This window comes from Gouania willdenowi, chromosome 7 (genome assembly GCF_900634775.1).
Source record: "Gouania willdenowi chromosome 7, fGouWil2.1, whole genome shotgun sequence".
NCBI lineage: Eukaryota > Metazoa > Chordata > Actinopteri > Blenniiformes > Gobiesocidae > Gouania > Gouania willdenowi.
Window position 1 is genome coordinate 3,647,775 of NC_041050.1, and position 25,965 is coordinate 3,673,739.

A 25,965-nucleotide genomic window follows, 5' to 3' on the forward strand; every position below is an offset into this window, starting at 1 on the left:
TTGCTAATCCTTCTTGCTCTCAGTAGCTGCGTTTCCTTTACAGATTTTTGCAAAATAAAAGCGTTATTTTTAAGTGTCGACAAAGTATAATTGCGCTTTAAACATGTTTTAATTGAAGATTCCAAATCTCCTTATAACCACATACTGTACCTACTGTATGTTGTTTGCTGTCTAATGTGGCATTAATGATTGTTAAGTATAATGCAAAGAAATGTCTCAGTCTCTTTTTCTGTCCATGTTTTGTGGTCATGTGACCAGATACGTCTCGTCATGTGACGAATAACTGCAGAAAAAGTGTTTCCATTGAGCTTTTGCGATACATTTCAATATTGAAATATCTGAAAAACCTCCTCATGAAATTGTAAAACATTTTTAGCAATATTTGAGTGTTTTTTTTATTTGAAATTCAGGTGTTTCCATCACCATTTTTTATTGTGCTATTTAGATTTTGATCATTTCCAAGGGTATTGGAAACGCAGCCTGTGTCTTCGATACATTTCAACAGAGGTGTAAAGAGTACTGATACATCCTAGTCAAGTAAAAAAACCTAATTGAAATTGTACTCAAGTACAAGCACAACTAATACAATAAATACTCAAGTACAAGTAAAATGTAACTTGAAAATTCTCAGGCTCCAATTATAAATACATTTATGAACTCTAACACAGAGAAAATAACCTCCATTCAATACTATTTTGGCGCCGTGCATTACGTTTAATCTGATTGGTCGGCTATGATGTGATGCATTAGAATGTTGTCTGGTCAATTCAAGTTTTTTTTGTAGTTTCACAATGTCTGTTGATCATTTAATAAAAACAAAACAAAAGAAACATTCCGCTCGCAATGCATCATGGGGTGGTTGAGTGTGAGAAGTGTGCCCACCGTGCATACTTCAAAAATGTCCTGATGTAGTATACATCCAGGTATTTCTCACATACTCAATTTTTCCAAACGATCGAATGTGAACGCAGACGTCAGATTTAGTATGAATAGTATGCGATTAGCCTTAGATGAGAGCCTCTTCTTCAGGTTTCTGTTTCTCTGCCTAGAGAAGTCTCTATGCCAGTAACGGTGCCCTCGAGCTGTTAGCTCATGTAACTGCACCAGAGACTGTTTGGAACTGATCAGAAGTTGTGCTCTGAACGCAAAGCGAGCCAAACCAAGGTGATGAAACGATCAGTTGTCCTCCACCCATTCGGACCGAGTCCAGAACTAAATGCACCCTAAGATGGTCCTGTGGTCTGAGGTTTGTTCAGAGTGAATTTGTCCTGATAATCTGCGTTGAAACGGGTCGAGGACGACCATCACAAATATTAAACTTGTTCAATACAAGGTTTGGCAAGGTTTTTCTGGACATTTTTAGTCTTGTCTGAATAAATGAAACCTCAACTTAACATAATGTTCAAAAATAAGACTAAAGTAATCTTGCTGGAACTATTACATGGAAGGGAAGTGAAACTTCAAAGGAACCATCAAAGGGGATCAGCAGAACACCTCTGACTAAGACTGGCAGTTGACAGTCGAAACATGTTGGGAGACTAAACATTTCCTGAAAAACCTTGTCTGAATAAACAAAACTTCAACGTAACTTTTGAAAATTCCGATCGCAGAGTTCAACGGCAGTATGTGAAAATATCTCAAACATGGCCGACCGCTAAACGAGACCTTTATTCTGACTTTGCCAATAGGAGCTCCGACTTCAGGTGGCGTTCCAAGTCACTTTTTCAAGTAGGAGGTCAGAAAATCCCGAGTGGTTTGGAACGCAACATTAGATCACGTTGTTAGATATTGTTTGATCACGTGAGATTTTGTTCTTGGAGGAAGATGATTTTTATCTTCATGTGTGAACTCTGTAATAGATAAAACATCCCTTCAGATGTTTCAAATCCCTATGACCACACCACGATGGGGTTGGGGTTGTGGGGGGTTTAATTGCACTTGTAGATCTCATCTTCTCCCTAATGAGAAGTGACACCTTGTGCTGTAACTGCGTTCAACAACAAGTAAACCCTGGTTGCACAGTGCAGTGGGTGTAAAGATCAAATCTCATGTAGTTATTTAGAGCTGATTCTGATCTACCACCCAGAATGAGGATAGCAACATAGCATGGACCCAGAAATACATTACGTTAGGATTCTATTGATTGATTGGCAAGATTTTCTGCCACCTGCACCTTTAGACTGTTTATACAGAGGTGAAAATAATGGATTACAAGTACCAAATACTCACGTTACTGTAATTGAGTTGCTTTTATTCATATTTGTACTTTTTTGAGTATATTTCTAATTTGGTAATTTAACCTGCACTTAAGTACGTTTTAAAACAAGTTAAGTAAATTGTTACATTACTACACCCAACCGTTACTGAGGAAATAATTTGGTTTTGTTTTAAAATGAGTGAATATGTTGAAACTACAAAAAATAAAATGATCAGACAACAATCAAATGCATCACATCATAACCGACCAATCAGATTAAACGTATATGTATGGCACCAAAACAGAATTGAATGCTTTTTTATTTCCTGAGTTTTAGAGTTCATAAATGTAGCTACAGTATACTTAGAGACTGAGAATTTTTTTTTTATTTTAAATTGAATTCATTGGCATCATTTTATTTATAAATGTATTGTACATTTTGTATTGTATTGTATTGGTTTATTTGAAAGGGGACAGTGCAATTTCATATAACCCATGAACAAACGGTTAAAAAAAGCCAGAATTAGCCAGAAGGCTATTTTTCATCTGTAGTCCCCTGGCCAAGATGTAAATAGGCATTTAAATACAAGCGTGACAATACATGTACAAGTCAATAACAACAATAACAGTACCTATTACAATATTAAAACACACAAAAAACCTGTTACAATATTAAAACACACAAAAAGCACGTGTTCAAAAGGCTACGTTATCGAGTACAATACAATGCAGCGCAACATGCTCGACTTTTAATGTTGGCAGACGTACATGTTAATAAGACAAATTTTCAATTTTTGTTGTAAAGGCCTTGTAAGTGGTTAGCTGTTTAACCTCCTCAGGTATTGAGTTCCACTCAGCAGCGCCCCTAACTGACCAGGCCGAGCGACTGAAAGCACAGAGGGATGACACAATCGCCTCTTACAGAGCCTCGAGTGACGCGCTCAGAGCTGTTTCTTTGGCTGACGAACTCTGCCAGAGGAGCTGGGGCCAAATTTGTATATGAGACTCAGATCTGCAAATCTATGGAGACTGTCCCAATTTAAAAGGTGGTACTTTTTTAGGATTGCACAGTGATGATAGTGCCTTGGTTTTCTATCCAAGGCTTTAATGGCTTGTTTGTATAATGTTTCCAAAGGTCTTTTTGCACTCTGACAAGCCTGAGACCAACTTGTTAGGCAGTAGTTAAAGTGGCTGAAAATCATGGAATATAGAAAAATTATTGCAGCTTCGGTTGACATTTCAATTCGGATTGAGCGGCAATTTGCTCGATTAAACTTGATATTTTTACATAATTTGTCAATATGGGCTTTAAAGGAGAGGTGAGAATCTATTCCTAACCCAAGGTATTTGTATTGATTTTTTACTGAAAAACATACCTACAGTTTTTGAAGTATTTAGCTGCAGGCAGTTCTCCTGCAGCCAGGATGTGACAAGAGTCATTGCTTTGGTAAGTTTATCTGCAACAATGTCCTTGGAGCGACCGTGAACAAATACAACGGTGTCATCTGCATACATCAAACATTCAACTTCAGAGCAGACAGTCGGCAAATCATTAATATACAGATGCTTTTGTGGAAAATCAGTTCCAATTGCACAAGATTTGACTCACAAAACACAAAAGATCACTGCATAAATACACAGAATGACAGAAAAATTCACAAAAACACTGCAGAAATGCACAAAATTACTCAAAGAACTGCAAAAACCCACTCATTGACTCACAATAAACAAAAAAAACAACAAAAGAACACAAAATGATCAAAAAAATATACAAAACGACAACAAGAATACACAAATGTGACTCCAGAAACACAATATTACATCAGAAATACAAAACTTTACTCACAAAATACACAGGATGAGTACAGAAACACATCCTTTTATATTTATACAGATGCATTTGTGGAAAATAAATTCCAACAAGCTCCAATTGTGCAGGATTTGGTCTCTTCCTTTGTAAGTTTACACATGGGATGTTTACTGTATGCAAGGGAACCGTGGCAACGATTTATTACCAAAAATAAACATGGACGGTGAAAGTAACTAGTAAACAACACAAACAACGATTGAGAGGAAGGGGAATAAAAACAAAGACAACACTGACTACAGATGAGAATACACAAGAAAGGACTGTTCAACAACTCAAGAATGTTTGACCAGAGAGACATGTAAACCATGTAAATTTGCGATGGTAAAACAGGGGACGGGACCTAGATAAGCAAACTGCTTCTCTCGTCTCCTTTTTCGGCATGTACAAAAGAATGAAAAAAAAAAAAAAAAAAAAAAAAAGTGAATGTAACCATGTCGGAAATAAACTGAATAAATAAAAATAAATAAATAAATAAATAAAAAAATATTTTTACTTTGAGTAATATTTAATGTATCTGTTTTTTACTTGTACTTGAGTATTTTATGTATGACTTCTACTTGAGTAGGATATATCAGTACTCTTTATACGTCTTTGTGTATATTGTAAGTGGCCGGGGGACTGTAACACAAAGTTTAAAAAAAATGAAATATTGGATAGAATATAAACAGAGTATTGGCTGTGGACAATCAATGAATGTTAATCAAGATGAGGAGGATCAATACAGACCAAAAGAAGAATCATGTGGATTGATTTGCTCTTGATAAGCTCCTCCTTTCATAATGAAATGTAAAAGTGTGATAAAAGCAGTTTTCTCTGGTTTTTATAGCAGAGCTTTACCGCATCATGAGGCTAAAAACGTTGTCCGTGTACGTCCAATGTCGGGACTCGTCTGATTCAGTGTGTGCGTTACATCATTCCCGGACACGTTGACGTAGTTGTCAAAATCAGCTTTTTATTGCCTCAGAAAGGAACACAGCTTCACTGTTTCTCACTCTCCCACTGTATCAGTGCATCTCCTTGCTCTCCAGCGCCACCCGCTGGCAGGGAGGTACCACTACAGTCAAACAAAACAGGCTTTACAATACATGCAGTTCTAACAATTCTGAGAATCATTTCAGTTGAGCAAACACTTATTTAAGTGCTACATGTGAGTGATGGATGTATCATTGCCTTGTGCTGACTTGTTCTTTGCCGCGATCGTTCACTGCCCCGAGGCCGAAGGTCAGGTCACGCTGAGCTCCAGATCCTCCCGGAGAAAATCTGAAGTGGCAGCATGTTTTTAAGCAAATGAGTCGGCTGATTTATGTGTCCTTGGAAGGAAGACACCGATGTTTACATTGATTTAAAGCCTTTCCATGAATGTAGCTTGTTTTAGGGAAAATTGATGCTCATGCACTGAATACAAGAACAGAGCACCACATTAAATCCAAAAAGAAAAGCAAAAAGGACACTGTAAAACCAATACATTTAGTTTTATTTCTTTTGTTGCCTTTATAGAGCTTCTGATTTTCCTTTCAAAATGTTCCCTAATCCATTTTGTTTTCATTTCATCATTTTTCCTTCATCAGATGTCATTACAGGTGCTTAAACTTTCTTAATACAGTTTATTCAGTCAAGTATTGCTTTTAATTTTAGATTTCTGTACTTGCGCCAAATGCTGACACTGAAATCATGCAAGATTTTGCACAAAATTTGCCATCTATCCATTTGGTAAAGTTGCTACATTATAACCCCCCCCCCCCCCCCCCCCGTTTTTTGTTGGAAAATTGTGTGGAAATGTGTGATATTGTCCCAAAATATGTCGATAAGGGTTTAGTCTGTGTCTTTTAGCATTTTCCCCAAAAATAGTTTAACTCTGTCACATCTTTATATCAATATTCTTTGCCCACCTGTTTACGGTGAAGAATTGCGTGTAAATGCGAGATGTTACCAAAGATAAAAAAATAAAAAGTAACATCATATTTACAAGAAGAAAGCAGCTCCGCCCTGATTTCTTATTACTTTTTTTAATCTCTGTGAAGCTGAACCGTGTCATTAAAAATCCAAATTTTTAGTTTAATGTTGTAAATTCATGATAAAATCAGGCCGGCGGCCGCTTTCTGCTTATTTTTGCTGCAGTACCATACATAAACTGCTGGGTGCAGTGTTGCTTCACCATTTACATTGTGAAGAATAATTGCACAACAGAAGAAAAACTACGTCACATGACTCGAGTGCCAACAAAATAACTAATTTTTAAATAATTTTAACAGAACAACAAATGAATTCATATATTTTGTCCAGTGTTTTATGGCACTTAAAACATTTGTATATTATCTACATTTTATTTGTATTTTTTCTAAATAAATATTGGGAAACTGTAATAAAAAACCTTTGACCACTAGGGGGGCAATGCCCCCCGCAAACTCTGCCTGTGCTGAAAGTTGTGGCAAAACAATAGTGGATGTTTCTTTTGGCGTTTTAATGGAATGATCCGAATCCGATCAAAATTTGAATGTCTCTCGAATTAAGGTGATATCACGGGGAATACCGGGAAGGAACTAAAACAAGAATTCTGGTGAAGAAACACGAGAATTCCCAGTAAGAATGAAGTAAAACCACATCTATGTCTACGGGCTCTACAGCAAAGATATTTCTTGACTTCCAAACTCTTCCTTCACAATAGAAATGACACAAACATTAACAAGACAGATTATAACCATGAATGTGCATAAATCTACTGCCATCTGTCACTGCGGAAAACATATGTTGGGCATTCATCAACTTAACAACCTCAGATAAACAATCAAAGGCCTTAATTGGCTTTTACGAACCTGCCACAACATTATCATTTCAATTACGTTTCTCCTGCATGTTCCCGTAAACGTAATAAAGGGCTTTTAGAAGCTATAGAACCTTCCGGCTGCTTCCACATCAATCACATCCAATGTATACATGTGACAGCACGACTGCTAGGCATGTTTATTTGTCATGATTAACAGCACTATGTTTTAATGCAATGAAGCATCGTGACTGGAGCAAAAGCTTTCATCATACAATGACAGGGACTTAATACATTCAGTGCATAATGAATGTAGCACATGCAATTTAAAATCCCCCAGTGATGAAAATTATTGACACTGAAAATGAGCCTAAGCTCTTTTTACAGATTTCAGCCTCCTCGTTTTATTGCCACACCTCTGGAAATGAAGGCATCCATGCAGTGGCCAGTAAAAGCTCAGTAAAAATCAGTAAAAAGCTCCATGCCTGTAAGGCCATAAATCACTAACTTATGTTATTTGATGGCATCCCGCCGTCCAAGTTTTGTATTGTGGCGCTTTCTGTTTCTGGTTCACACAACAACTGGAAGCAATGCCTTTAATTTCATATGGAAAAATAGTATTTATAGCTCTCGGCGCAGTGAAAATTCATTAGTGATGAAGCAGCAGAGCAAGTCACCGAGCTTGTGGCAGATGATGCGTTAGACATTTGCAGATGTACCACAGGTCAAGCGACCGGGGGGGGGGGGGGGGGGGAAGCATGCACCTGAGTAACAACGAGGGCGATGATGATGTGACAGGAGATCATAGGCTCATAACACCTGAGCAATAGGAAAAAAACAGGTTTGAGACAATGCAGGGATTTGAAATACCAACGAGAGCCAAACGAAACACAGAAGAAGAAGAAAAGAAGTGTATGAAATGTCACACTCCGTACTCTACAAACTCAATGAGTACATACTGTCTACTATATACTATAAGTATAATTAGGATGATGAGCGTTCCCACTGAAGTATACTTCCAAGTTTCCCAAGATGCATTTGGAGCCTAAGACAACAAAAACTTGAAGCACACTGAGGCTAAATTTCTTCTTCTTCTTCTTTTTCTTTTTTTTCTTTTTCTTCTTTTTCCCTTTTTTTCTTTTTCTTCTTCTTTTCCTTTTTCTCCTTTTTCCTTTTTTTTTCATTTTCTTCTTTTTTGTTTCTTTTTTTTTCTTTTTCGTTTTCTTCTTTTTTTTTCTTTTTCTTTTTCTTCTTCTTCTTTGCCAGTTTGCCTCAGCTGCAAAAACAAGCCACTAAAGAGAGAGCATTTATATATTCACAACAAAATCACCAAATGTGTAGCTCCAACACTGAAGAAACATCTGCACATTTAAGCTTATTGCAAAAACCTAGTTTTAAGAACATGTCAAACTTAACGTTATAGCGAATCTCCAGACTTTATCACTCTGACAATGCATTACCATGTTTGAGTGCAAACATTCATTCACTTCTATGGGCAATTTTAGAGACCCCAATCAACCTCACACTCATGTTTTTGGATTGTGGGAGGAAGCCGGAGTACCCGGAGGAAACCCACGCAGCATGGGGAGAACATGCAAACTCCACACAGAAAGGACCCAGGTGTCCACCCCAGGGCTTGAACCCAGAACCTTCTTGCTGTGAGTGTAAACATATAGACGCTAATACTTGCTGTAAACATTTTCATTGTTCATTTAAAGAACATTTTGCAGTAATTGTATAATATGTTTAAAAAAAACATTTTTTTTATTTCGCTCTAAAGCGAACCATTACAATCAATGTAAAAATGGATTTTTAAACATCACTTTCCACTAATGAAGCCAATAAATTATTGTAAAAACCATTTACAAACATCTTCATGGTGTCTTGATTATTTTTTAGAGTTGTTTGAAATCTGCCTTTAAAATGCTAACAGCTGCTGTCTTGGTTTGCCTGTGGCCGTGACCATTGCTGTGCGTCAGCTATGATTGACTAGATTGTTTTATGTTTTAATATGTAAGAAAATGGTTATATTTTTTGTCTGCTGCAGGTATATCATACGTGACGTGCACAGATCTGTTTGACTAACGTGCGAGAACGCCCCGAGACTAAAGGAACGCGAGCTCACAGAAACAAAGGATCATTGGTAATGGGAAAAACTGATTGCACAATAGAGCCTAGATGATAATACAGCACTGAGCTTGACTCCAATTATCCTAACTGATTTTATCAAGTAACTTTTGACATCCCAAAAAGATTTTGTGCTCATGAAATGACTGGAAATTACAATGACTCGTACATTTCAGGGAATTAAAGGAGTTGAAGAGCGAAAGACACAAGAGACGGGCCTTTGATTAGCTTCACACTTGTGGAGGAGGAGATAATAGCTTTCAGAGAGGGTCTCCTGGGTGGATTATTGAGTGTAAGCACTGGCACATTATATCGTACGAGCCCCCCATCATTGCTTGGTAAATTCAAGGTATAATGATGTGTGGCCATAGGAAAACAACTCACTTGTTTTGCAATTTAATTAAATACTGTAGAACATGATGGGACACTCTCCTGTGACCAAAGCGGAAAAATTCAGGACATTGAGGTATTTGTATGCAAGTGATTACTGTAGAATCAATAATAGGAAGTGTGCTCACTTGTGTTTGTCGTTGTTGGTGTTGGACGTGTCACAGGGCGTAGACTGGTAATTAAAGGTGATTTTATACTGGCGGTTGGTGGAACAATAGAGTGAGTCGCACTCTTGAACACACATTGTAAACAAACTACACTAATGTTCATGTTCAGGTGCAGATTAGACCTCACTGGAAACACATATTTTATGTCATGTAAGGTTTTAGTTTTTGTTTTGTTGTATTTTGCTTTGCTTTCCCGTTTTAAACCTTTGAATATCTGCACAAACACGCTTGGTCTGGACTCACATTCATTCATTTGTGTCGTTTATGTTTCACCTCTGTGTCATAAAACCAGCTTATGACGAGACTCATCTAAAAATAAACTGATGGGAGCCATGAAAAGTGACTTCACTAGACTGTAGATCACACCTGGGCAACTTTTATCACAGCAGGGCCACAAAAATGTGATTTTATCTGATCCAAGGGCCACATTATCAACATTCACGTCAGTGTTTAGATAAATGAGCAATCTGAGCAGTCATACTGGAAGGAGCAAAGGTTTTTGTTTTTATTGTGTACATTTTCCTGTCATTTTTGTTCCTGTTCTGTTTGCTTTTGTTATTATTTGTCTTTTTTAAGGGCCCGTATTACAAATCTGGAAAGGTATACCCTGATATATCTCCATTAGCTCTTCTCATTCAGAGAGCCCCTGTCCTACGAAGCAGGATATAAACACGTTCACTTTAGCCAGGTGATTTCAGCCTGGCTACGTGCAAGCTCCGGTGAAAGGGGTGGAGATTACAGCGTCAGACCAATCAGAATCATGAAGAAACTGCGTAGATTAATTTGTCACAACCGAGGAATAATTCTTGAAGTTTAAATCCATAATTCTGACCAAAAACAATACTGTTGTTGCAGAAAAAGCAGGAAGGAAGGAATGCAGGAATGAGTGTGAATGCTTAAATTAGAGATTATCCAATTTTAATTAATCGGAGAATAAACAGACACTCTGATCAGTTTCACTTCATGAAGGCACCGACCTTTTGTCTGTGGCTCCGATGCTGCGTTCATACAACAATACTAAGTTACCATGGTGATTTAGCCCCTGTAAGAAGAAGGATCAGTGTTGTAGTACAGAACACAGATAAAATCCCGCACGTTTGTGCAATAAGAGGAAATCCAGCTTCGTAGTACAGGCCCTGTGTGTTTTTGTCTACTTTTGTTGTCATTTTGGATATTCTTCTCTTATTTGCTGTATTTTAGTAGTTGCTTTGTGGTTTTTTTCTGGAGTCATATTGTTTATTTTTGTTGTCCTTTTGTCTATGAAGAATAATATTTTGTCGTTTTGTACATTTTCTGTTATTTTTGTGTTTTCGTAGTGACACACACGACGCTTTCATGATACATTTCAATATTTAAACGTCTGAAAAACCTCGTGGAAGCGTAAAACCTTTCGGTAACACTTTACTTGAAGTTTTATACATGAGGCTGTCATTAAGTGTAGCTTGCTAAATTATGACACCTTTGGAGCTATGTTGTCGTTTTTTGGTTTAGTTTGAGGGATCTAGTGGGGTTAGAGTTAAGGTTAGTTAGGGGTTAGGATAAAGAACGACACTTAATGACAGCCTTCGTGACACCTTATTCATGCTAATGGCAGGTATCATGTCATAATAATGGCAGCGTGATGTCAACTTTTTAGCAATATTTGAGTGTTTTTTCCAAAGTTCAGGTGTTTCCTTCATCAGCTTTTATTGCGCTATTTAGATTTTATTTTGCCCATTTCCAAGAGTAATAGAAACGCAGCTAGAGACAGTTTGTTGCTGTGAACCGATGAATGCAGTCAGAAGAAGGAAAAAAAAAAACTTGATAGTAATTCAGAATGCTATTATATCCACAGAGTAAGACATCAGACGTCATTGCACAGCTCCGGTGTCTGTTGAGGCAGCAGAAAGTGGACTGGCCGAGCATTAGAAGGATTTATCACTGTCATGGCTGTTGAATAAGAAGACAAAAGCCGTTTAAACCTAAGCCATGCGAAGATGTGTTAAAAAAAAAAAAAAAAAAAAAGAACACCAGCTAAGCTCTATTTCATCCAAACGATGAGTCACCGTGCTGAAATTCGGTGTGGTAGATATTTTTGGGCTTCTGACAGAAAATCTTTGCCCTCAAGTAGCCGAGCATCGTCAAGCTGTCGGTGAGTCTGAGGTGGCAGGCTTCTGGACGTCTCTGTGGCATACCTCCGACAGCAGCTATGAAGAAAAAAACCCAACAAACACCACCTGCTCAAAAATATTTCAATATTTTTCCAGATGAATGTGTTTCCTTTGCCTCACAGGCTGCAGGTGTCAACTGAATCAAACGATTGGCCTGACACAACAGGAAAAAGGGCTTGAAGTGCTTTTCTATGGGTACTATGTAAAGGTGTGCATGCTAAAATAAACAGCAACTTTTTGTCACATTTAGCAAGAAACCACAGATTTACAGCAATACTTGTGACATTTGTGATATTTTTTGTATTGAAAATATAATGTTAATATTAAATGTCTATGTCAAATGTAAATGTTAAATTTAAATGTTAAATATTACATATAAATCTAAATGTTAAATGTAAATCTTAAATGTGAAATCCAAATGTTAATTCTAAATCTAAATGTTAAATCTAAGTGTTAAAGCTAAATGCTAAATCCAAGTGTTAAATGTAAATCTTAAATGTTAAATCTAAATCAAAATGTTAAATCTTAATCTAAATTATAAATCTAAATGTCACGGGTTAAATTAAATATGTAGCTAATATGCAAATTGACCGGAATGCTTCTGCTAATTTCTTTTTTGGATGTTTTTTAGGTTTAAACAATTATTTTATTCTTTTAAACACTGTAGCACTTTAAGATTTACAAAAGTAAAGTGCGCAACAAATAAAATTTATTATTATTATTATTATTATGTTGATATTTCCGGGGAATTTGCATACTAGCTAAATATTTAGTTTCACCCGTAACATTTTGATTTAACATTTAACATTTAGATTTTATATTTACATTTAGATTTAATGTATATGTATAGATATATTTTTACGAGAAAATCAATATCACAAATTTGACTAATTGCTGTAAATCTGGTTACAACAATAAGCACAACTTGTCAGTTTTTGCAGGTGATTTCTACTTGATTCTCATAATAATACATCCAACATTTATCGGTTTTGCTCATGGCTGATTCATCAAAGGAAGAAGGTGTTTTGTACTAAAGCTTTTATCCACTTTTCATCTTCAGAACCAACATTGCAGTTTAGTTGATTTCCCAAATTGCTTGGTAAAAAAAAAAAAAATGTAATTAAAACAACGAGTGATTAAATTATGCTACAGTTGCCAGTTACGAGGTGGAATTCTCAGTGTTATATAATTTTCCCATCGTGTAAAAGTGCCAGGCTGCTGTTTTTCCTCGTCGTTTACACTTCCTGCTCCTCTGCAGAGGCTTACACTGCTTTTCTTACGTGGTGTTGGTGGGGCTTTGGATCCGAGGATGAAGGGGATTATGGGATTTTCAGATTGCTCAGAAAAAAAAAGACACCAAAGGATTCAGGAATCCATGAGGAGGTTGTTAAGGTGGGAAAGCCCCTGGGTACGTCCATCCGTCTGTCCATCCATCCAGCCATCCATCCATCCATCCTTGTGTTCTCCTCATCCTTGACATTCCTGTGGGTCATTCCATGTCATTACAACAAATTTTCAGGATATCCTGCACAATTCGGTCACAAAAAAATTAGTCGTTTGTATTTTATTCATGTTACTAGTGAAAAACTAATAAACAACCAATGATTATAAAACACAAAGGCAAACTACAATGACCTCATGTAAAGGATTTTCAATATTGGCAAGTAGTGAAATAACCCAAAGTTGGGGTTCAAAATAAAAATGAAGAAGTTGCATAAAGAAAAACATTCCCACATGCAGTTATGGGCCAATAAAAATAGTTTAAAAAAACGATTTTTTTCAGATTTCCAGAGTGTGCCACCCAAGAACCAATGCATATATGTGACTAATCATTAGTGATGTGAACAGTCTATGTTCATAGCTCTAAGCTGGTCAAATTACAGGGAGCTGAGGCATATGCTAAGTTGTTTACTGAAGGTTCAAACATGTTCCAGACCTAAATCCAGACAAACTTGTTTCAAGAAGCTGCCATGTCCACCATATCGGATGTATAGCAAATATTTTCATATGTTCTGAGAGTGTAGATGGAGCTGTATTACTATACTACATTTTAGTTTCCTATGTGATGTAGTTCCTGAGTTATTAGAAGCTGAAAATGGAAGAAAAATAAGGATGCAAGAAAATCAACACATACCCCCCTCACTAAATTGTCCATATCTTAAAAAATATTAATCCAATCAAACTAAAAATGTACAGTGTGGCTATCAAATAACTGAACAATTAGTAAAAAAAAATCTGAATTATTTGAGACTGAAGTGCATGGGTCATTAGTGAAATGACCCCTGTAGTAGTAGATTTGGATCTCAGTGATCTAATATTTAATAGAGCACATCTAATGGTTTTATGTTTTGGTGTTTCTAGATTTGAGATTTTAATTTTTTATATTATTATTATTATTATTTATAATTGATAGCTCTTTTATTTGATTTTATGTTAAAATCATTGTGAAATTTGGGTCGGGGGACAGACACCGTCTCCATAAAATAATATTCATCACCATCACAACAGTTGTCATGGCGATGAACACAGCTATCATAATCGCAATGGGAGGGAAACTTTCCCTGGGAGAAGCCTTGCAGTGATGGCTGTAAGGTGGACATCTCCAATAATCTTTGGCTACAAAAAGCACCTGCACTCGTGACCTTCCTCTGACCTCCGCCTCCAGGCGGAAGAGACACCAGCGCAGTAGAACACAGCTGCAGCAGCTGATCTCTGACAAACTTGGAATTAACTGAACTAAAGCTCACCCAGTGGTGAGTAAGCATTAAAGACTTCTCCAAGCATCTTCAGGCTGTTTATCCAAATGTTCAAGGTTGGAAAGTATTAAAGGAGAAGATGCTGCTTAGTTTTAAGATCTTTTGCTCTGGGAAAAAAAGGATGTAAAAGGTTCAAATTGCTGATCAAAAGTTTTATTTTTTTTTGGGCAAACAAGAAATTGCAGTAAATCCTGTTTATTTATGTATTAGTTTGTCTTTTAGCAGGATTAAGTCAAAAGTACTTAACAGGACAAGTTTGAATAAATGGATAAATCCATTTCTCATCATTGGCCAAATTTTAAAAAACTCATATCTCTGTTTGTTATTGACTAATTTCTATGAAATTTCACTCAATTCCTCAATATCTCCACTGAGTTTCATACAACTATATGGTTATTGATGTAATTAGAAATGTCTTCCAAACCTTTAGTGCAAGGATGTCAAATTCATTGTGGTTCAGGGGCCAAACATGGACCAGTTTCACCTGAAATGGGCCTTAGATTTTAGGTGAGGAAAAAATAACTTACATTATTGTGCCACAGTTTTCAATATCAGTTCAGTTTTTGTGATATTTTGTGTAATTTAGAGGAATTTTGTAGAATTGTTTGTGAAAAATTGGAAGATTTGTGGAAAAATTTAGTTATTTCCACAATTTGCATGTAAAAATGATTGCATTCATGTGATATAAACAAAGGAAAATTGCAAGCCCCTAAAATATTACACAATAATTTATGTATTTTTTGTCATTTTTACTTTCTCCTGTGGGCCGAATTGGATGCTCTAAGGGCCGGATTTGGCCCCTGGGCCTTGAATTTAACACATATGCTTTAATGTGAATGATCATGGCACCTAGATCAGGATCACTGACCAGATAACTACCAATATCTGGAAAAGAGGAGATTTGGTGCTCTGTGGAGGTTTACGCTCTGAGAGCTCTTTTTAGGCCAAACAGAACAAAAGAGAGAGAAACAAGCCTTCAGCGCTGGCTGGGTTTACACAGGCAGCTTTACCAGGTGGGCTGGACCCCCTAACGCAGTGTCACAGGTGCAACCAATCACACGTAAGCAAAGATCGCAACCTCCAGAGAAAAGGAGAGAAAGGGTAACATGGAGTGAGCATGAAGCGTAACAGGTAGATTTATTCTTCTTTATTTTAAATTACTGAAAAATTATAGCCTGTGGCATCTTGGACCATAATAAGGTTTTATAACTCATCTGGAAAACAGTTCAAAGTGGTTCACTGTGTTTACTTTAGAGATTTCTTATAAAGATCAATTTTACATGTTGTTTTTGGAAAGCAACGCCTCATTACCTCCCATTGATTGAACAGAAAGCGTTTGTTGTCCTCTGCCTATAGCTCACAGCACCTTTATTGCCCTCATCTGAGCTCTTTGGTACAACTTGGTGATTTTTGATCACCTTTTATGGAAAGTTTTGCTCAGGTAGAAATAAAAACCGTGGAACATCCCGTTCAGTCAGTCATCTCAAAGTAAGAGAATGCTCCCTGGGCTGTGATTGGACGTCTCTTTATGTGTTTTCTACGGCTAGCGAGGACGATGAATCAATTTATTACTGCAAACTGAGAAGGTGTTTTCTGTCTCCAACGACCCCGGTTGCCATGACGACCAGGTTGCGTTTCAAAACCCTCAGGCTTCAATTTGCTCTCTGACTCCCACTTTAGCACAGAGCATAATTAAATGAGCAGAAACATCAGGAGCACCTGATCACACGCAGTCTTGTCTGCTGAGGAACTGGGAGGAGAACCAACCACCAGTTGCACCATTTTGGTGTGGTTCGTGGAGAAGAGTTGAGCACGGAAAACTGGCTGTGTTGGAACTGGCGTACTCTGTACTATGCACTACGGGCTCAGGTGGTAGAGGGGGTTGTCTTCTAATCAAGAAGTTGGGGGTTCGATCCCAGTCCATACTGGTCTATGTGTTGAAGAGTCCTTGGGCAAGACACAGAACCCTAAATGGCAGCTCATTTCCATTGGTGTGTGAATGAGTTGATATTACAAAGCGCTTTGAGACTACTTTAGTGTAGAGATAAAACTCTATATATGTAAATGAAGTCCATCTACCATTTCACTACAAACTCAATGAGTATATACTGTTTACAACAGGGGTCACCAACACAGGCCTGCGGGCACCAAGTAGCCCACGAGGACTTTTTTTCCAAAAAGTAAGACTTTTTTGTGTGATCATTCATATTACACATTAAATGCATTTTCAACCTGGAAAAAACATATACAAATAGTTAAAAACAAAGTTGCCAAAAGCAGTTACATCCTATGGAAGCTTCAACAAATCCTACATACCAAATCACTTAAAACAATCTATTCTTCACTCATAGCATCGCACTTAAATTACTGCTCCGAAATATGGGGTAATAACTACAAAACGTATCTTGAACCACTATTTAAACAACAAAAAAAAGCAATAAGAATTTTACATAAAGTACCACACAACACACACACAAACGATTTATTTGAGAAGTCAAAATACCTAAAACTGCAAGAAATAATACACTACAACACACAAATACACGCATTTAGGGTTTCATCACAAAAATTACCACATCAAATCCAAAAACGTTTCACATACAATCAAAATCCCTATGAATTCAGACATAATAATGTGTTTAGACCAAACAGGATCATATCAAACGTTGGCAAACATAGTACTGTGTATAGAGCCATGAACCTCTGGAACAGCCTTGACGCAGAGACACAACAGTCCGATAATCTGAAACAATTTAAGGAGAAAACGAGGAGGACATTTCTACATGCATACAGACCTCAAGTCAACTCTCCATTGAACTTCACGTTTGGAGAGTTGGAGGAACGTAAACAACGACTGGAAAAGAAAGCTCGTGGAAATACGGAGGAAAAAGACTGTGAAGAGGAGTAACAGCAGGAACAATGACTGCAGACGAGAACACATCACAAAAAAAAAAAAAAAAAAAAAAAAAAAAAAAAGGGAAGAAACGAGGTTGGATGTAAAATTATCTGTGTTCAAATTAGGGGACGGATCTAGATAAGCATAATGCTTTTTTCCGTCGCCCTTTCCGGCATGAAAAAAGGACAAAAAAAAAAAAAAAAAAAAAAAAAAAAACAATGATGTGATTTTGCTCTGAATGTCAAATGAATTTCTGTGAATGCAACCATGTCGGAAATGAACTGAATAAATAAAAATAAATAAATAAATTAAAAAAAATCAGTTTGGAGTATGAACAGAATGCGACTCTGAAGTGACCCACATGTGCAGAAGGTGACCCGTGACCCCACGATATTTACGGAAGTAAATATGGAGGTGTCCAGTGTAGTCGCGCTGAGACAGTTTCTTTCCAACAGAAGTCATAACTTCATAACTTTAAAGTTTATTGCTCTAGTCGTTTGCTGTGATGCTTACAACAGAGCGTTTGGATTTGATGACGTAGGAGTCAGATACAAAGCGCCTCGGCTGTCCAGACTGCAGTCGCATTGCAAAAAATTAGACACGTATCGGATTCAGACTGTCTTTAACAGATGAAATACAGGTCGAATACAGTATGTCAGCAGTGTGAACAAAGCCTAAATATCTTTGTTGATTCTCCACCTTTGAAAGTTCTGAAAGCATTTTAAGCGAGAACGTGCCCAAGTACAATATCAACATGTGCTCATTTGATCCATAAAACTCACGTAGACACATTTCATTCCGACATTTCAGAGATTCATTGTGCTACTGAAAAACTTCGTTTGACTATTAGCTTGAAGTTGGTCTCAGGTCCATTTCACATTTCACTCGCAATTCATCATGGGGCGGCTAAGTATGACTGTGTGCCCACTGTGCATACTTCAAAAATGTCCCCATATGCGTTCTGGTATTTCTCGCGTACTCAATCTTTACATACTCTCTAACGTGAATGCACTACATACTCATTTTGACGTCAAACTTAAGGTGAGTAGTGCATTATGCTGCGTTCGATTGCACTCGAAACCTCAGAAAGATCTGTGTCGTCATTTTCAACATATGGCTCGGAAAACATGACTCGTCGTGACACTGAGCTGATGTTTGTTTTTATTTTTTTCAAGGTGCAAAAATGCCTTTGAGGTTAAGGGAGATAGAGAAACGTTATACACTTCAAGTATAACTTGAATGCACCAGCGAGGAAAATCTTGCATGCGTCATTGAACCACAGACTGTAGAAAAATTTGGTCGAACTGTACGGCATCAATACTTGAACATAATGGGAATGGAAATGTCACTACTGAGTTGTTCTACCCTTTTAATAACGCAAATGCCAAATTGGACGACACATAAAAGTAAAGGTTGTGGAGAAAGTGACTGTTTAAATCTCACGTGTGCGTCGTCTCTTTGCTAAAATGGTGTCCCGAGCTCAAGGGCCGTTTTATTGCACTTTTTCGATTCGTTCTGTCTGATTTTTCCAGGTTCCGAGTGCAGTTGAATGCAGCATCAGTACGCCATTTCAAACAGTCAATAATTTTAGTAGCATTGCAGCTGGAGGGCACGTTTAAACGTTGGACCTCTGGTAGTGCAGTTCCTCGTTCTTTACCCCCGACCCATGGAGGTCGATTTATCTCAAGCAATGATGATTGTGAGTGGTCTTTTTCAGCATGAACGCACCCTTAAACGCCCTCTTGATTGACTGCAGTCCACTGATAGTCCACGCCTCTAGAGTAGAGGTGGGATCATTAACCCCGAGTCTTGGCTAGTCTTAATCTGTCGAGAGGGGGGGAGGGGGGAGATAACCCTGAGGAGAGGGCCGTGTTCTCATGGCAGTCCTCTATTCCCGTTCCACCCGAGGGCTTTTCCATCACTCCTGATTCTTTTTCCTCCCAGCGTTCTCACCAACACTGAGTCGGTTTCATTATCACTGCATCATTAGCAGCATTTCAACTTCTACATTTCTATTCCTGCACTCATTACAGCACTGCCTGTACTGTACCAGAGCCTTTCTCATTAACCCCATCACCATCACCACATGTTACAGGTGCATGATTCATACCAAGATGCTGTGGATTTTATTTATAAAAGAATCAGTAAATGTCTAGTTTTAAAAAGCGCTTCATTTCAAATTGATAGCCAGGGACGGGAACGCTGTGCCGTATTTCCGAGGAAAGAACGGTCGACTTGGATTTGCTGTAACAAAGGATGAAGTTTGTGGAAGTGACAGATCAGTGTTTGATGAAGCTTTGTGTGGGGGAGCCCTGTGAAATCTCACATGACAGATGAGAGAAATTCTCCTGAGAGACAAATTCCTCAGGACTTCAAGCCAAGTCTGCCTCTACTTTGGTAAGATAAAAACTCTCCTTTAAGGAAAGTCAATTTAAACACGAAAGCTTATCATATACACAGAAAAAAGGAATAACATTGCAGAATGTTGAGACATTTTTAGGGGTTTTGTTTATTCAGACAAGGTTTTTCAGGAAATTTAAACTCCGGACATGTTTCGACTGCCAACTGCCAGTCTTCCTCAAAAGTGATTGCAATGAGGTATCCCTACGAGTTCTCTCATGTCTGTCTATATTTTTTAAATAGAAGACAAAATTCATTTGCATTTTTAGGTATGTTTAAATAATGTTCACAAAATGTAAAATACATCATCAATTTGATCACATCATCGTTATTTCCACAGAACATTTTTGATTTAGTTTTATTCATAGTCTTGTGACTAAATTACAATTGAGCTCTAGATATAGTTTATGCATTTTTTTTTTTTTTTTTTTTTTTTTTTAATGGTTCGTTTACCATTTATCCATCTTTCTAATTTAAAATGATTTTAGAACTTTCAAAGTTGAAGAATCAACTACAATATTTAGCCTCAGTGTGCTTCAGGTTTCTGTCGTTGTTGGTTCCTAATGCATCTTGGGAAACTTGGAAGTATACTTCAGTGGGAATGCTCATCATCCTAATTATACTTTTAGGCAGTGCTTAATTTGTAAATCATCAGGTCCCGGAACAAACGCAGAGTGTTGTTCTGACAGTACGAGAGAGATAAAATGTCACAGAATACATGTTTTTAAGGTGCTTTTACTAACTAAATGGGCCAATAATATCACGTGAACACAAACAACCAATTAACCTAAATGTTTAATAAAAGAATGATGAGTCAGCGATAAAGAAGCACGGACAATCGGCCTTTACGAAGCTTCATCTCTCACTTAGAGTGACAGTTGTCAAATCTGCCGTGTTTCGGCTCCAAGGACAGCTCAAAATTAGCGCTAATTTAGCCACAAAAGACACTAAACTTTCAGAACACAAAAACCCACAAATACAAAATATTTACAAACTTTTACACCCATAAGGTCATTCCTCCTCTAATAAATCAGAAGCACAGCAGAACCTTTTATTTGTCAAAACAGCCAAAAAACAGTCATGGAGCCCTTTGTATCGCATAACTTTTTTACATATTTAACAGCTGAGTTCTGCTTTGTCTTTCATAAGCTAATAGTAGCAGCTCATCTTAGTTTTGAACTCTGTCCAAACATACCTGGTCTTAATGTCCAAAAAAAAAAAAAAAAAAAAAAATGTCCATATCAGAACTTTGACCGTTGTCTCCTCCTCTTCTCTCTGTCCCTGAGTTCTCCTCATGTCCCCTGGATAGTTCTCCTCCTGTGTCCTGTCTGTTGGAGGCAGGTTCTCCTGCATTAGCATTGTTGCTACAGGTGCTGCTACTCATTATGCTAACTTTAAAAAAAAAAAAAAAAGTTTTTAAACTTTATGTAACCAGGAAAGTCTCATTGAGATTAATAATCTGCTAGCGTGCTGTTGCTCTTTTCCACAGAAACAACCTTGGACTTATTTACCCCAGGCTTAGCTTCACTTATTGGCTTAAAAATTACTCTTTAAATCCAACTGCCTTTTTTTGTTGCCATTTTCTACCATCTTCCAAGCTGACAAGACACACATTTTGTGCAAAATCACCCTTTAGACGAAGCGTGGGAGTGGCTTGACGTTCCCCTCTCTTCCTCACTCTCGCTCAGTTTTTACATTGAATTTTGTGTTTACAATGAAATTTCCAGTGATTTCAACTCAATAAAAGACACAACTGTCCAAATAAATTTTGGTGATGGATTTTGCTCTGGCAGGATCCGGCCAAAATTAAGCTCTGCTTATCGGATATAGTAGATATAGAGATGAGTATATACTCATTGAGTTTGTAGTGTTTAGTACGTTAGTGGGACATTTCCATCACAGCCATAAAGACCTCTGCTCATTTGGATTATCTACAAGCTACTGTAGCTTTACAAAGCCACAAACACTGGCATATCTCATTTTTGCAGGTTAAAACTATGCCCAGACCATGTGGTTTGTTTGTATGTAGCTACAGATCTATGCATCCTCACCTACAGCATATGGCCCATTCATCACTGTCAAACATGGTGTAGTCTGATTATGTACAGTAGCTGAATAATGAAATATAGGCTGTTAGAATCATGTTCTGAATGCAGACAACCACTCCTCCAGTTTTCAAAGGTTGTTGATGCTCAAATTGTACCGCAGTGGGAAAAGGTCACGCTGAGTAAATATTAGAAAAATAGTGGATGCGTTGTGCCACGGAGAGACTTCCTGTCCTGGCACAGAAAGAGAAATCATGGGTCCTCTGAGAGATGGCGTATACGAGAAGCACTTCAGCTTGAGTTATTGTAGAAAATCTGACCCATCATCACTTGTAGAAAAGGAGCCAACAGCAAAATGTAGAGAATTGAATAACTTAAGGTAAATATAATCGCTTCAAGGAAAGTCTGACGAAGGCAAATCAGAAAGATGTAGAGCTTTGTGTGTTTCCTGTGTTTGTGAATCCTTGCTCGGTGCTTGTTTGCATTCCTGGATGGATTCCAGCTCTATGGATGATGCTTGTTTCCATACGACAGATAATAAATGAGGTTGATTGTACGCTGCTTGTTTCATCTGCTCCTCACACCTTTGTCCATTTCCTCGGGGGAATTATCCTTGAACTCAAAAGGTTTACAAGGTTTGATTTTTTTTTTTTTTTTTAGTATTTTGTAAGACTTTAATGAATCCTCCAAGCGTTTCTGAATATTAATCAAGAGTGTGTGCGTAAGAGCATGAAACCCACATTTGATTGCTGTTTATATTATGATGTAATGTGATCTGTTTTAACTCTCGGATGAACAGTTCTTCTCATCTTCCATTAGTTTTTAACGCTTTAACGGAAATTTTGTCAGTAGTAAATGGCGGACAATATGGAATTTCCGAAATGTCGGAATGAAAGGTGTATACGTGAGTTTTATGGACCAAATGACTCGGTCACTTTATCACTTAAAATGTTTTCAGAACTTTCAAAGGTGGAGGTATCAACGGAGATATTTAGCCTCAGTGTGATTCAGGTTTTTGTCCATGTAGGTGCATAAGAGCATATGATGCCCAGGTTTGATTTATGTTTATATTGCGATGTAATCTGATCTTTTTTTTTTTTTATCTCTGGGATTACAGTTCATCTTGTCTTTGATTAGTTTTCAACGTTTTGTAAATAAGGCTCTTATTTTGAAGTTTTGTCAGTAGTAATCTCCGAAATGTCGACTTGAAATTTGTATACGTGAGTTTTATTAACCAAATGAGCACATGTTGATCTTCTACTTGGTCACTTTCTCACTTAAAATGTTTTCAGAACTTTCAAAGTAAAGGTGGAGAATAAACAGAGATATTTAGCCTCAGTGTGATTCATGTTATTGTCGTTGTAGGTTCCAAATGCATCTTGGAAAACTTGGAAATATACTTCAGTGGGAACGCTCATTATCCTAATCATACTTATAGTATATAGTAGACAGTATATACCATGGGTCACCAACACGGTGCCCACTGGCCCCAGAGAGCCCACATGGACCATGTGAGGGGTCCTCAGAAGCTCTATTCACCAATGAGCTCCATCTAAAATCTGATTTACTTTCCAGGATTAAAACTCACAAAGATAAATATATATGATAGATGTAGTTAGTTAGTACTTAGTTGAGTTAAATACTGCTGCGTCTGATAAAGTTTTCTTATTAAATTCATTTTTAAATGCTTCTTTTCATTGAAACATTTTGGCAAATGATTTAAGTGTTGCATGTTTAGTGTATGGGTTGTGGTATGTAACATATAATATTGTAAAATAGGACCGAATTGTTACATTTTACAAATGTTATATGTTATACAATTAGTTAAAACGTTGTTTGTTAGTAGCCAGAAAGATACAAATGATCTATTAAATGTAATGAAAATGAAACAATTGCATAAATTAGGAGAAATAAAGTGTTGCATGTTGAAGCTTAAACATTTCCTATCATTTTAAGTTACTGCTAACCTTCCTTATGATCTTACCATCTAATTAAAGTGAAACCCTGAACATTTAATATTTAAAAAGTGCTTTTTAACTGGTAGCCCTTCGGACTATTCAGGACCTATGAAGTAGCTCACAGTAGCAGAAAGGTTGGTGACCACTGGTGTGTACTCATTGAGTTTGTATTTTGAAGATATTAATGAATCCTCCGAGTCTTTTGTGAATATTAATCGGGAGTGTTAATATGACACTGTAATCTGATCTCCTTTATCTCTGGGATGAACAGTTCTTCTAATATTAATGAAGTACGTCTGCTATGTGTGTATCCTCACCGCTTAAGTAAAATCACTGATGTAGCTCCAGACCTTTGGATATATTCTGTGTCTCATGGTTTCCTTTCTCTCCCTCCCTCCTCTCTCTCGCCCTCACCATCTGTTTGTCCGTATTGTGTGATCTTCTGGTCGCTGGTCCCTGCGGCTCCACACCAGACGCCACTTTTGGCCTCCTGCTCGGTGTGTTTGTGGTCTGCGGCCTGGCCCTGGTCGGCCTGCTGTCCTTCGTCTCCTGGAGGCTGTGCTGGGTGCCTTGGAGGACCAAGGCCCACTTTCCCGGCGCGTCACTCAGCCCGTCCTTTGGCCCCCAGCACCACCACCACTGCCAGCTACCACTGCCCAGTACCCTGCCGTGCAGTCCCCAGCAGCAGTCCCCCCTGGTCGCCATGGCAACGGAGAAGGCGAAGGACCCCGTGGATTCCATGGGGTTCCTGGAGGCAGCGGTGAAGATAAGCCACACCTCTCCCGACATCCCCACCGACGTGCAGCTGTCCATGAGGGAGCACTTCCTGCGTCGCACGCAACGCCTGCAGAGACAAACCACCGAGCCCACGTCCTCCACTCGGTCAGTCACACATGTTTTCAGCGACGCACACACGACTGCTGAGCTCACTCATGCATAACCATGCTTACATAAAAAGCCACATGCAAGAAAAAAGCCCTTAATCCAACATAAACAGTCGCTGCAGAAGCTTCCGGCACAACATTTATATCCACATGTATCTCTTTTAAAGCTCCTGTCAGGACTATGATTGTTGAAGGTTAAATCGTAATAATTTCAATTATTGTAATTACCAGTGTTGGTCAAGTCATTTGGAAATAGTAATTAGTGATTACTCCTCCAAGGAAATAATCCAGATACTTTACTAATTATTTTCAAAAATAACTAGTCACTTTAATTACTTTACTTAATATAATTAAGTAACTTTTCAAAAATGTACAAAATAAATAAATAAAGCACAAAATAATCATCAGTAGACCTTTCACCGTAATTCTATTCTTTTGGCATGTTCCACAGTAAAAATGTAATCAAATGAAACCAGTCTCCTTTTAAATCTTGTTTTATTTTATTTTTTTAACACTATGCACTTTGCATCGAGCATTAAAAATGATATTAAATGCGAAGGTTATAATGCGCTATATAACAACAGTAGCGAGGTGGTTTTATTCAGTAACGCATCCTGCTTACGGAAAAATAACTGTAATAAAATTATTGTTCAATTATAATCTCTTGTTAATTGGGAAAAGTAATCAGATTACAGTAACGTGTTACTTCCGTTATTGCCCATCAATGGTTATGAAGATCAATAATCGTTATGGCCAAAAAGCATGTATTGGGTTTGTTGTATTGTATAATATGGATTTATTTTTCTAACCACAAACAATCCATTCAGATATTAGAAAGTATCATGTGTGCAAAAATAACTCCATCCTCCTTTCACATTGCAGATGATAATAATAAGAATAACTATTGAATACCATAACCCATGAATTAATACATCTTGGATCAGAGAGTCATTTAAATTGAGCCACAGTTAAAGATTCAGGTATTTTATTTTGAAGGGCTTTTAATGGAGCAAACACTTAACAGTACATAACATCAGAATGGCTCTCAAGTTTTTTTGTTTGTCAAATATTTTCTGACTGATAAGGTCATTTTTAAACATTTTACCTTTTATCTAATTTGAGTTTTTGTTGGCTTTATTTTCTGCTGTTGAATCTGTAATGTCACCACATGAAATTTGGCTTCATCATGAAGCCAAACAAAAATTTGGTGTTGGCAGGCTTTTTCAGTATCAAACTGCCTCATCTTTTCAAAATATGTAATTGGTTCATAAAGTATGTTTTAAAAAAGGTAAAAATAGATTTTCCCTGATTTGTGTTGTGGCCATTTCAAAACAGCTGCAATAAACTAAGGTGTTATGATGCAA

At 37.5% G+C, this 25,965-nt stretch overlaps 1 protein-coding gene across 1 annotated transcript in view; it reads left to right on the forward strand.

Moving 5' to 3' along the window:
* syt6a (synaptotagmin VIa) overlaps positions 1-25,965 on the forward strand; it is a 94,457-nt gene that overhangs the window by 47,721 nt on the left and 20,771 nt on the right. The window contains exon 2 of the mRNA XM_028452300.1: positions 24,191-24,599. Within this exon, the coding sequence (XP_028308101.1) occupies positions 24,191-24,599 (409 nt within the window). The remainder of the gene's footprint in view (positions 1-24,190; positions 24,600-25,965) is intronic.